Source organism: Pieris rapae, chromosome 9 (assembly GCF_905147795.1).
Source record: "Pieris rapae chromosome 9, ilPieRapa1.1, whole genome shotgun sequence".
Classification (NCBI taxonomy): Eukaryota; Metazoa; Arthropoda; class Insecta; order Lepidoptera; family Pieridae; genus Pieris; species Pieris rapae.
In genome coordinates this window covers 3,754,024-3,767,540 of record NC_059517.1, presented here as the reverse complement: position 1 = coordinate 3,767,540, position 13,517 = coordinate 3,754,024, and the positions used below count along the sequence as shown (strand labels likewise).

The following is a 13,517-nucleotide window of genomic DNA, read 5'->3' as shown; positions in this document are numbered from 1 at the left end:
CAAGTTAGATGTTAAATTTTAGTTATCTTCCTTCAAGATGCAATCTACTACTAAAAAAATTTTTTAATTTTTTTATTTTTTTTTTTTTATTTTTTTTTTAATTTTTTTTTTAATTCTTTATTACTCAATATGTCATATGGAACTTGGTGTAGTGGTTGCAGCTCCTTACAAGCATTGTGTAAAAAAAAACTTGGCGATTAAAAAGAGTGGCGGAGAGTTTATTGCCAGTTCTTCTCTTCCGTTCTACGCCCTTGATTTGAGAACTGGCAGTAAATGTAAAATTAAATTCATTTAATATTTCTTTTTTTGACGTTCATAAGTGTACATTGTTACCTACATGAATAAATAAATTTTGAATTTGAATTTGAATTTGAATACGTATTATCTTTATCTGTCATTCTCTATGCGTACCAATTAAAGCTCTTACCCAATATATCGGATAAGATAACGTAGCTTAAAGATAAACGTGTCACTAAATCAATTAATCGACATCTATTTAGTACTGAAATTAAACTTAGTACAAAATGTTGATATATCTGTTATTTATTTCAATTTTATTACTTCAAAATGTCCAAGGTAACTAATTTGGGGTATAGGAAACTAAAGTTTATTTTATTTTACGTAATAATTATTTCTGTATCTCATGATTTTATAATTACAGCTCAGTTCGGTGACTACAAACAAGACTTCGGGTATGTGGAAGTTAGAACAGGTGCCCATATGTTTTATTGGCTATATTATACCACGGCAGACGTAAGCAACTACACAGAGAGACCATTGATAGTTTGGCTTCAAGGCGGGCCTGGAGGTTCATCCACGGGTACTGGAAATTTTGAGATTTTGGGACCCCTCGATTTGTCTTTACAAGAGAGGAACTATACGTGGGTAAGTTTTGAATTCTGTTTCGTATAGAGATGTTCATAGTTTGTAAATAAAAGATTTCAATGCTACATAATATTTATGTTTTTAGATTAAAAACTTTAATGTTATCTTCTTGGACAATCCGGTCGGGACAGGATTTAGTTATGTCGATGACTTAAGCCTTCTTACAACCACTAACGATGAAATAGGTAATTACATGACTGACATATTTATAATCAGGGTGAAAGTGAAGTTGTAAAGTCAGTAAAAGCAGTATCAAGCTATAGATAATAATAATAATAATAGCCTTTATTCAGATACATTTTATATTTAAATTTAAACAAATTTCCATTTTAATCCTCTTCTAGTGTATCTGCGTGCCCTTTTTTGGCCAAGGCCTCCTCTAAATCCCGCCATTCCTCTCTGCACTAAGCCACTATCTGCCATGTACGACCTGCTGTTTCTATAATGTGGTCTATCCACTTTCTGAGTTGTCTCCCTCTTTTGCGTTTGGTGTATCTTACCATGTGCCCCGCCCATTTCCACTTAAGTTTATTGATTGTTATTTTCCTTAACGCTGTATTCTTTATTTTATATCTTCTTTTTTTCCCTATATATTATATTGTCAACTGTTTGTCGTCGTACTAGTCGAAAACATAAACCGCAAAAATAATAACATTAAATTCAATCATGTAATTTAGTCATAAAATGATTTTTTTGACTAAAAGCACATGATTGAATTTAATAAACTACAACAAATACAGGTGTGTCAAAGAGCGATGGTACGATATCCATGTATCTTTAGATATTCACGTGTAATACCTAAACTTCTTATTATTTTTACGCTTGTACCAATGTTTACATAGCTTTTAACTCTGAACATAAGATCTAGACTAGTAAATTTTAATCATTTTAACCATTAGGAATTTTAAATGGACAAAATTGCTTAATAATGAAATTTTTTGAAATTGAATTTAATGTTATTATTTTTGCGGTATATATTTTCAACTAGTACGACGACTAAAAAGACGACAACTTATCCTTGGTTATTAAGTGATCAAACTTTCTTTCGAAGTCGAGATTTGTACAATTCAATATTTCATGTGTGTTTTTGTGTTTCAGCACAAGATTTCGTAAAAGTTATGCAAGGTTTCTACACAAAACATCCAGAATTTGAAACAGTACCGCTATACATTTACGGACAGTCTTATGGAGGAAAAATGGCCGTAGACATGGGTATTCGTATGCGAGAAGTAATGAATCTAATATTTTATATAACTAGTTATTTTTTTATTAGCTGTCCCCGCAAACTTCAGTTCGCGTTATTATGATTTTTATGGAATATTTTACTATACTACACCAAAGGTTTTACCATGGAATTTTTCGATTTCTAGAAAAACCTCCCTCAGAGTTCAATACTTGAATAAAAATATGAATCAAACTGGCCCAGACGCCTTCTAGTTTTGCGCTTAGCAACATGTTTTGTGATTCATTGTTATTTTTAAAGATGTATTCAGCGATAATTTGGTATTTAGTGTTTTAAAGATACATATTATATATTGCTCTCAAAAGGTACACTTTGTCAAGCAATTTAAATAATCGACTTCTAAAATGATTATGCTTACCATAAAAAATATAGAATTACTATTGAAAAAAGTGGTAACCTTGTAGGCTGAACTAAATGGAAGTATCAAATCTAACCTTCGAGGAATTGCTATGGGTAATGCCTGGATATCTCCCGTTGATGCAACTTTAACCTGGGGCCCTCTGTTGCTGGCTGCTGGTCTAGTAGATCAAAGTGGGTATGAAGATATTCAACTGCAAGCTAGAGAAGCCGAACGATTATTTAACGCCGGTCAATACTACGCATCGACTCAACAATGGGCACTAACACAGTCAGCGGTGTTTCGAGCTACCACTCGTGTTGATTTCTATAATATTTTAACAAAAATGTATTCTATACCGGACACTCCTAGAAAAGTTGAAGGTAACATTAATAATCTATAATATAAGCTCTATAAATATTAACATTAAATATTGGTTAGATCAGAGAAATCAAAATATGTGTATTAACTTCGTTTGAAACAAGATAGATGTTTGATATAAGCATGATAAATTTGTATAGTAATTTGTTTCAGAATATTTAAAAAATATGATGATAAGGGATATATCATATGGAGTCCCAGGACGACAAGAATATGACCTCGGGACTTTAATGAATACACAGGTTAAACAAGCACTTCGTATACCAGAAAAAGTTGTCTGGGCCTCACAAGCAAATAATGTGTTTGATACATTGCGTACCGATTTTATGAAACCAGTTACTGACGGCAGTAAGTACATCATTAAAGATTTTAATATTCTTACTGGTATTCCTATAGGTTGTTTATAGTATTAATTGACGCAATACTTGACGGCGTAAAAGTGTATAAATTTTATGAGCACTGTATCAGTGATCCATTTAGGATCCGTTACTGTATATGGCTTATTTATTAAATTTATTGATTAGCTTCAAAAAAGCACTCTACTGTAAAAAATATAATACTTTAATTCATAATTAGCTAATATATAATAATTGTTTTAATCATAATTGAAACAATTTATTAGGTAATTATACCAAAAATAGCAAAACTGCAAGTGTCGAGTATAATATAAACTAAACAATGGATAAAGGGAAATCCTTATGCACGTTCGAAAACAATAAGCAAATCGAATGGATTTCCACATTGCACATTCCCAGACACACTTCCACAGGCAAATTATTAGGATATGGTCTTTGTTAGTACTTAATCTCAGTCGTATATATGGTTTGTCAATAATTTTAATTTAAAAATTGTTTATGCAATATTTCAAAGGCACTCCTAAGTCTGATTAGCCATGCTTAAAAACATATTTCTTATGGTGAAAAACCTATAAAAACATATTTGTAGCTGCAAATTATATTTATACACATGTATATACGCTTGCAAAAATTTAATGTGATCAATAATACCATGATGTTTCAGTTGAAAAACTATTAAACGAAACTGATATAATTGTGACAAAGTATAATGGAAACTTGGATCTGATTTGTGATACTCCTGGTAAGTTTTACTGTAATATTTACTATATCATACTACGTGATCCATAATAGAGTATAATATGATCTGTAGAAGAATTAGTGCAAGTAAATTTTTTTATAATTTATGAGGTATCAAAAAGCGTGATTATATAGTCATACTATTTGTGAGTACTGTTTCATTAAATCGCATATCTTTAAAAAAAATTGTATACTAAGAATTATTTTATAAGGAATTTGTATTATATTAGCTATATATTGCTGCTTATGTTTTTATATAGTGGTTCATAAAGTTCGCCTTATTCATATAAACTTTTCATGGCAATGCTGGTAGAATTTTACAGAAAGAGGTACTTAAGTTAAAAAAGTGAAATAATACTCTGTATTCAATACCTAATAATAACAATAATCAAAAAAACAACATTTATTTAGTATAACGGGAAATATCATATGATTAAACGCAGTTGCTAATGATTGTTTTCTTTATTTTACATATTCACACGTACGCGTTGTTCCGATCACGCGGTATTGCGTTCGCAACCTGACTATTTAGTTACAATAATATTATTATAAGGTTAAAAAATCCACGCTTCCTTCGTTATCAGTATTCTTTATTAGATTAGTGTTAGCAAAATAATTAATTAACCTCCTCCCTCTCTTTATGGAAGTTATCTTAACTGACACACCTCGTTTTTACACAATCAGTGAATAATAAACGCACAAAACTTCGTACACAACTTGGTTTAACATCACGTCCATGCCGTTGAGAGTCGCTCACCTAGACATACAGTAACACAGCTCAAACAGTGTGTTTAATTTGACAGGTCAAATACTATGGGTAGATCGCCTTAAGTGGCCCGGGGCTGAAAATTATAAAAACGCAACTAGACAACCAATATGGGAAAACAACAAATTAGAAGGATACTATAAGAGTTATGGCAAGTTTAGATTCTTCTGGATTAACAAGGCTGGACATAGCGTACGTATATTATTGAAATTTAAATATTAATGTGTTAGTTTCCTTTTTTCTTTCAGTTCCGAGAGGGTCTGAGTACTATTTGTAAATATATTATACGTATTGTAAATTTTCTTACAGAATTACAAAAAAAAGTGCTTGGCTAACTAGTGACCTAGGTGTCCATGCACATGAAAGATATGGCTTAAAATCAACGACGTGTCTTTATTTCAGGTACCAAGAGACAACCCAGCTGGATCCAACGCTTTTCTTCGAGACATGACGTCATTCGGTTAAAAATCGCAAATAATGTATTATTTTTACCTTGCCCCACTTAATACAATAAGATTCTTTTCAAGTATTTTAAATAAAGAAGATAATCTAAATGCTTCTTCTTTATCTAAGTCACTGTAATAATTTTAAAAAAATCTTGATGTTACACATTTTACTGTTTATCTAAAAACCCAAATAAAATTGAGTTACAGTACAATACATTATAAATATCATTAAAAAGATTAATATAACATAAAAGTCATCATAGTCTATTGCGTTTTTTTTTTTGTCATAGGCCTTAAAAGCAAGTTTCGTCAGACATCAGCCATTGAATTTGTAAATTATCACCAGAAATCTGACTCTATACGATGCTGTTCTCATTATCTGTTTTTTGAGAGAATATTGGGTTTAGCCTCAGACTTCAGAGTCGAGACAAAAGATTGAACATAGAGGACTCTAACATGAACCTTAAGAATTACCCTAAGAAGATAGATAGATCCCTTGTTGATTTCAGCTTAGCCTATGGCCATAGAAATTTCAATAATTAATAACCACTATGCTATGTATATTTAAAACGAATAGACGACAGGATATGCCCTATGCAACCCAGGTGCATAGGCACCGTTAAAAGTACTCTTCTATTTTCTAAATATTAACATATTATTTATTTAGCCTTAAATTAAAAGGCAACACACATTGCAATGGAGAGACGGAATCTGCACTTCACATAGCATTGACATGACCTCACAAGTCCTGATCGTATCTGCTGGAGTATCTATGGATTTTATATCAATCAATCGGCATCTATTTAATCAATCAATTCAAAACCGGAAATTTTGGCAAATGAAATAGTGTTTGTTTATATAATGTTTTCATTGTTTTGTAAGCTGGGGTGTCATGTTACATTTGAAAAAAACACATCGACCGTCTGCTAACGGCTGCAGATTTGGCATTATACATAATACGTACTTTGAACTGTCTTTAAAGCTTCGTTATTTAGTTATTACTTAAAATAAAAATTATATAAGATATCATGTATGTTGTAATATTTAAGAAAACTCACGGGAGGCATTGTAAATATTTTTTTTGAAATTATGACAGTCAAGAGAGATGTTTTAATATCTATAGTTTAATTTATTTTAGTGTAGTCGGAACGCATCAGTGCAATTGTACCAACTGCTGGGACGGCAGGCGTTTGCACGTGAAAATATGGAATAATTTATATAAGTAATGGCATTGCGTTGAATTCATGTATCGACGAAGTTATTTCCTACTTTAATGAACTACTGATAGAAACTTATAATAAAAATAATACCAATAACCCGTCCAATTTGTAATATTACGGAGTTTAAGAAAAAACATAATTCCTGTTAATTCTTCCTCATTTTGCAAAACTCTAAGATAAGGTATTCTTTTATTACTTAAAAATGTTGCATCATGAACTGACTATTCATAATTCAGAGAACTGATAGTTTCATTATTATTTTCTGCAAATGGGGTGTCCGTGACTGCGTTACAAATCTTAATATATATATTTCTTGTGTGCGTGTGTATGTGACTGAACTCCTCCTAAACGACTGGACCGATTTAGACGAAATTTTTTGTGTGTGTTCAAGGGGATCTGGGAATGGTTTAGATTCACAATTTTGTCCGCTGGACAATGTTTTTTTAATTAATTTTCAATTTATTAGTTGTTGTTGATTTTGGAATGTTTTACATTGGATCCGACAGACGGCGCTACCATCGCAGTGTCAAATTTTAAATAATATTCGAATTTTAATTTTAGTCTGTCCCGAAATTTAAAAAAAGTTTTGTTATCATTGTGTTATATCGTGTGTGACCATGTGCTGGATCGTTAGATATTGTCATAACATTTGAATAATAATTTTCATCAAAATGGCTTATTAAAAATTGAAATTTTGAAATTAAAGACGTGTAGACAGGACAACGTCTGTCGGCTCCGCTAGTATAATATAATAATAATCGCCAAAGAATTATTAATTCATAAGGATGGTCGACTAAATCTTGAAATTAAGTATACCAATTCGTAGTCGTCATGTAAATGCTGTTAGTAGAATAGAATTACGTAGGCGAGAATACCTTATATAGAATATTTTATGCATTTTTAATTAAGTCTAATTCTGATTGAATTGGATAAATCATTTTATTAAAACGTCGGGAACAGTGACACTGCTCCCGTGCTTTTTTTATATGTCAGTTCCATGTAGTTCCCTTAATATCTGTAGCGCTGTCGCAACCGCGTGGAACTATAACTCGATTAAAATCAAATTTGCTGTCGGTATCGCTATAGTAAGGGCTCTGAGTATTTTTTTACTTAGAGACAATTACCCCAATAAAGCACCTCAAAGATAGAGTAATCCATCAAAGTCTACAAAAACTACTACTGTTACCTAAACTTTACTGTAACCAACCACAGCAAGCATATGCTTGCTTTATATTTTTTTTATACAACTGGGGGCAAACGGACAAGCGCCTCATCTGATGGTAAGTAGCTGGTAAGTAAGTAACTGCCAGAAGGATCGTAAGTACGTTGCCTTATCTTGATGGACCCCAAGACAATTCATATCCTTTAATTGCGTAACAGTGATAATAAATCGACTAATAAGCTTAATTATCGATAAAAATATCCAGTAGTTACTTGATAAATAAAATAGGTTATTATACTGATAAATAATGCCATAGATATCACAATGCGATAAGCAGCAAGAATATTTATCACTTACAAATAATTAGGTGTTGATAGCTTTTTGAGGTTTCATGTAAAATCTGTTAACAAGATAAAATGTCAAAGAAAGTTGTAATTGCTATTTCCGTAGTGTTCAGTGTTGTAGTTCTTGCTGGACTAGGTGTTCTAATATGGTGGCTAGTTTCCGATTCTGATTCGAATGAAATTGTTACAATTAGTAAGTTAAATGATCTTAGCAAATATTATTAGTAGACTTTTTATTTTCTTGGATGGTTGTGTAGCGACACCTACAATCTACGCCTACAAACAATACGAATTGCTTTTCCGCAATGTTTTCGAACTTGTGTATATAATATATACACAACCTTTCGATGGTGGTGAAGATCTTGTGTTATAAACGTGGCCTTCGGCCGGTCAGTGATTCGAGGATCCTCCTTTTAGTTGGAAGGTATGCTGGTACCTTTCTTCCTCCACAGTTGCCAGCAGAGCTGTTCAGTACCTCTCTTATTGCGGTGTAGAGTTACTTTAAGCAAGTCTTTTACTTAACCATCGGAATTCTTCTGTATTATCTGTTTTAGTTCTTGAAGGTGACGGATTTAAAGATGTTTCATATACTGCCGCATTTACAAGAATTCCGACAGCAGGCGAGATATTCTGGTGGTTCTTCCCCTCGAAAGCGGGCGTCAGTAAGCCGATCCTTCTATTTTTGGGAAGTATTACTGGTCTACCTCATAGTTTTCTGCTTAACTTTGGAGAAATCGGGCCTCTGGACTTCCATTTAAACGCGAGAAACGACTCATTGGTTGGTGATTATCGTCAAATATGTTATTGCATTTGAGACCGTGACTATAAATATTTACTTCATTTTTTAAAGGTCAATGATTACAGCCTGCTATTTATAGACGGTATCGTGGGCACAGGATTTAGCAAATCAGATGAGACACAGAACAGCATCAATGTGGATAAATTAGGTATTCTTTATGTATAGTCATGGTAGAGGTACAATATGAAACATATTAATGATATGGCAAACTGAAATCTTTTACGATGATAAGCTAGTTTTGGCTATTTCATAAAATTATAAATTAATAAAATCATTATTTAGATACAATTTTTTAACACCGACTAATAAAATCTACCAAGAAACCAAAATTATGACAATTAAACAACTGTATGTATATAGCACCTGTATTTTGATAAAAAAAATTTTAAATAACTCTATCCATAGTTGCTTGTCGTTTAAAAAAATCAAACACACAACGACACGCAATACTCGTCGAGCGAGTTTGCTTATCTTACCGAAGCCGCGTACAAATTATTTGAAGAAATCTATTAGGTATGAGGGTGTGCAATTATTTAACCAATTACCATCTCAAATTCGCAATATTGGAGTGTTTGACAAATTCAAAAAGGCATTAAAGATGCATGTTAGAATGAACATAGCTGACTAAAATTGTTACGGCTAATGGCGACGTGTATCTCGCTCGTATATAATATATACATATTAATATTAAGTTTCTCATGTAAATAAAATATTTCTGTTTTTGTAATGAGAAATAAAGTTCTTTAAACATTTCATAAAATGTTTCATGAATATTTTATAACATTCCGAAGTGACTTAGTCCAACTACAACGTATACATAATGTAGGTACATTACGTTAACTTAGTTTCGGCTTTTTCTTACACATATTTTTACATTTACGTGATTACATAATGTAAAGTTTGTGTTTATATTAACAAATGGATGGTATCTTTTTCAGTGGATAATTTAGTTCAGGTACTGAAGTCATTTTATAATATTCACGGGAATTACAGCGATGCACCTCTTTATATATACGAGCAAGGTGATGGTTCCCATTTAGCCGTTCCTTTAACGATTCGTTTAACAAACGTAAGTAAAAGTATATTAATTATATATAACGTAATACGTACGTATATACGTAAGTATAGTTCAAAATTATTTGTATTAATAAAGTAGAATTTTGAATTAATTATAGTATATTAATGTAAATAATAATTTCAAAACAATAAGATCTTTGGTAGATTGCGTGTTCCTGTGAGAATAACTTTTCAAAATAAAAATGATCTTCTCTTATACAAAGGTAAAACCGTTTTATTTGGAGTGGGAGCGGCTACCGATTTATTAATTCTTTTCTATATTACAGGATGAAAACTTTTCAAACAAACTAAAAGGCTTATTTTTGGGTAACCCCATCATTGCACCAGCACTTGTTCTAACAAAACTAGGATTTTATTTAGAGGAACTCGCTATGATTGATGGATATGGTAGAATTATAACGGAAGAATTTTCAAACTCAGTGAACTCTTTAGTTTCTGAACAGAAGTTGGAAGAGGCATTCGATCAGTTCATAACCTTGGGAACAGTAATTAACAACAACGCCGGAAGCATTGCCGCGAATTTAGGTCGTATTGTAGAGAAGTTGACTCCTGAATCAGAAAGAGGTTAGATTGTCTATTAAATAATAATAATTAATACAATTTGCCTAAATATAAAGTTACACATTTTCCAAATTCTATTTTTTTAACCGTTTCATTAATTGTATGTTTGATTTTTAAATGATATTTATCTCCCTGAGATTTATACTCGATTAAAAAAATAAGAGCAATCAACATTATCCGCAGTTGTTATCTGTTTTCAGATTATTTTGGTCAAAATTTATATTACGATAGAATAGTGCCCTCTAATATTGATATGAAAATATTTATGGAAACTGTCATAGCGCCATCTCTTGGAATCTCAGGAAATGTAAATTATGATGAGAGCCGGAACTTTACTTTATATGCCCTAAGATCTATTTACATGGAAAACTACGTTGACAAAGGTAAACTCTTACATATATTTTAATTTTACTCGAATATGATATTATACTTAAATAATATGTAATTAGTTGTACGTGTAACGGGTAAAGACGAATGTATTTATTAGAAAATAGCACTGTTATGAAAAATGCCAACAATGTGTATGAAATGCAGTTTAATTGTATGTATGATACGACTGTATACATTTTGCCAACATAACATAACAAAAAAATTGTGGTAGTTTTTGGCACCTCGGATAAACTGAAATTTCGTACAAATTCGTCGGTCTGCCCCTCACCATTGTCGACAACGACGAATAGAAGTCGATAGTGAAGTGGATACAATTCATTATACGGCTGATCTTGCTGCAGGCCTTGTAGTATGACTTACTCCAAGACTACAAATATAAATTATAAAAAAAAACATATGGGCAATTCACACATGGTAGAAGTGAAACCTTCAAAAACATTTTTTTTATTATTAATCATATATAAATTAATCATTTTCCATTATCTAAATGTGTGTGTTCTTTTAAAACAGTATATTTTAATGATAAATTTTAATTTATAAGTTTAATATAAATTTTTAATTTGGGAAAAACTAAAACATCGAAAGTTTGAAATTCGATCAAATGAAAAAGCGGCAGTAAAGAGAGGCTGTATAATGCCTGCTATCTCATTTTCTCCCACGTTAAATCATATGATGAATTGATGTTTCTGTCTCTTTACCGCTGCATCCGGTTTGAAATCACGACGATTCGAAAGAAGTTTATCTATCACATTTTCTCCCACGTTAAATCATATGAATTAATGTTTCTGTCTCTTTTTACTGTCGCTTTTTCGTTGCATCCGGTTTGAAATCACAACGATTCTAAAGAAGTTTCACTTCAAAAACTAGATATAGACACAAACAAAACGACCAACGATACTTACGCATCCATAACAAATTTGTATATTTTAAAAGTTTTCCAATCTTCAATTTCATTTGTAACTGAAAAAACAACTTTAATAATTTTACTTAAATTTTAGTGGAGCAAATATTAAACACTACAAGCGTTACTGTAACAATATTTAACGGGAATCTTGACGCAGTAGCAAATACACCAGGTATGTATGGAACAACTAACTTTGGGCCTTATTTTAACGCCTGAGATTACGTACCGTTCGTGGTATTTTGTTCCTTACCCTACATATAGTATTTCATAAGTCATCTGATACAGGGCAACTGGAATGGATAAATAATTTAAAATGGCCTGGCAATACTCAGTTCACTGAAGCGGCGAGACAAACGCTCATTATCAACAGACAAATTGAGGGTTACTTCCGTGAATCGAGTCGCCTTAATTTTTACTGGATTAACGTTGCTGGACAATCTGTAAGTACATTTATATTTGAATGTTTTTGATGGCAACACCCCTTACCACTAAACATAAAAAATATATTTTGCATAGGCAATAGAGGGAGTCATAATTTTTATTTAGCTTAGATTTTTTTCAGTCACCACTCTGTTTTTGAATTACCTTTAAGAATAATATAATAAACTTTAAGCAGTAGATGTAAGGTAAGGTAAATCACATAATATAATCTGTATATATTTTTTTCCAGGCACTTTTGGATAATCCTGTTGCAACTAAAAAGATGCTGGAAAGGATAACTCGACTATCTTAATTTTTACTTTAAAATTTTCAAACAAGAAATTAAAAAAGATTTTTTTGAATATTTACTCCAAAATTTATTACTCAATAAACACTTAAACTAAAGAACATAGCAGTTCTCTTACCAAATTAATAAGCGCCTTATATTTGAAATAAATACTCAGTAATGTCTTAATGTTTAGGTTTAGACCCTTACTAAATTATGAATTTTTAACTGTAAATCAAAGTAGACAAACGTGACTAACTGCCAAAGAACAAGCCGTGACTAAATTTAAGAATTTGGAGAGTATTATTTCTAGCCCGCGTCAATTACAATCAATAGAAATTCGGTACGGGTAGATAGAAAAGAACATTAAAATTTTTTGATTGTTTGTTTATTTTTAACAATTTGTAAAATAAAGATATATATATATATTTAGATGAAATAATATTCCAGGCTGTTTTTATTCATTCATTATATTATTGATGTGGTAAATGATGTAGATGTAATTAATATAAAAATATAGATGGCATGTACAATAGGGTACGAATATATCGTATCATTGCGATTAGTGATTAGACAATGAAGTGTCAATAATCAATCTCCGTTTTTTTGGCTCTAGCACGGTTTGTACATTAGCCAATGTCCGTTGTTATTTCTCAATTATTGCGAATTGGTATTTTCAAAAAAGTTTCTTTCTGTGTTTTGGAAAGGAAAGAAATGATTTTTTTTAATTAATTTATTAACCGGATACAAGGAAAGAAATGTTATCTCCAGTGTTGCCAGATCAAAAGATTTTCCCCAAAATTTAGGGGTTTCTCAACTGAGTTAGGGGTAGAATAGAGGGGAGAAATTATTTGCGGGTTTTTTAGGGGAAATTTTAAAAACACACCAAATACAGTTTTTTGCTTTTTGTATTATTTCGTTCCTGTTTTGGAACTGAATTGAAGAACGAACACATTGTAAGAATAGGATCCGTGTAGTTAATCTTACTACTTACTTTCCTTTGAGCTATCAAAGAAGGATGTGATTTAAATTAAATACAAATTCTAAAATTACATGAAAATTCTGTAATAACAATACACAAGAAAGAAAGAAAAGAACCGCTTACCGCGCCATGGTCCATGCTACCATCCGCTCGGTAAGGGCATTCTAGGGGATTTTTGGGGAAAATCAAATTATTCTAGGGGTACGTCACCGAGACCATC

At 31.5% G+C, this 13,517-nt stretch overlaps 2 protein-coding genes across 2 annotated transcripts; both read left to right on the top strand.

Moving 5' to 3' along the window:
- The first annotated feature begins 467 nt into the window (after positions 1-467).
- LOC110999717 (retinoid-inducible serine carboxypeptidase) lies at positions 468-5,278 on the top strand. The gene is made up of 9 exons (XM_022268920.2): positions 468-576; positions 662-885; positions 971-1,070; positions 1,984-2,114; positions 2,533-2,848; positions 3,000-3,194; positions 3,867-3,944; positions 4,744-4,898; positions 5,109-5,278. Exons 1-9 carry the CDS (start codon positions 525-527, stop codon positions 5,169-5,171), a joined length of 1,314 nt encoding a protein of 437 aa, XP_022124612.2. The 5' UTR covers positions 468-524; the 3' UTR covers positions 5,172-5,278.
- A 2,601-nt stretch (positions 5,279-7,879) lies between these two features.
- Positions 7,880-12,682, top strand: LOC110999710 (retinoid-inducible serine carboxypeptidase). Its single transcript, XM_022268909.2, has 9 exons — positions 7,880-8,071; positions 8,433-8,656; positions 8,729-8,825; positions 9,616-9,746; positions 10,021-10,318; positions 10,516-10,698; positions 11,704-11,781; positions 11,895-12,049; positions 12,280-12,682. Exons 1-9 carry the CDS (start codon positions 7,951-7,953, stop codon positions 12,340-12,342), a joined length of 1,350 nt encoding a protein of 449 aa, XP_022124601.2. The 5' UTR covers positions 7,880-7,950; the 3' UTR covers positions 12,343-12,682.
- The last annotated feature ends 835 nt before the right edge of the window (positions 12,683-13,517 follow it).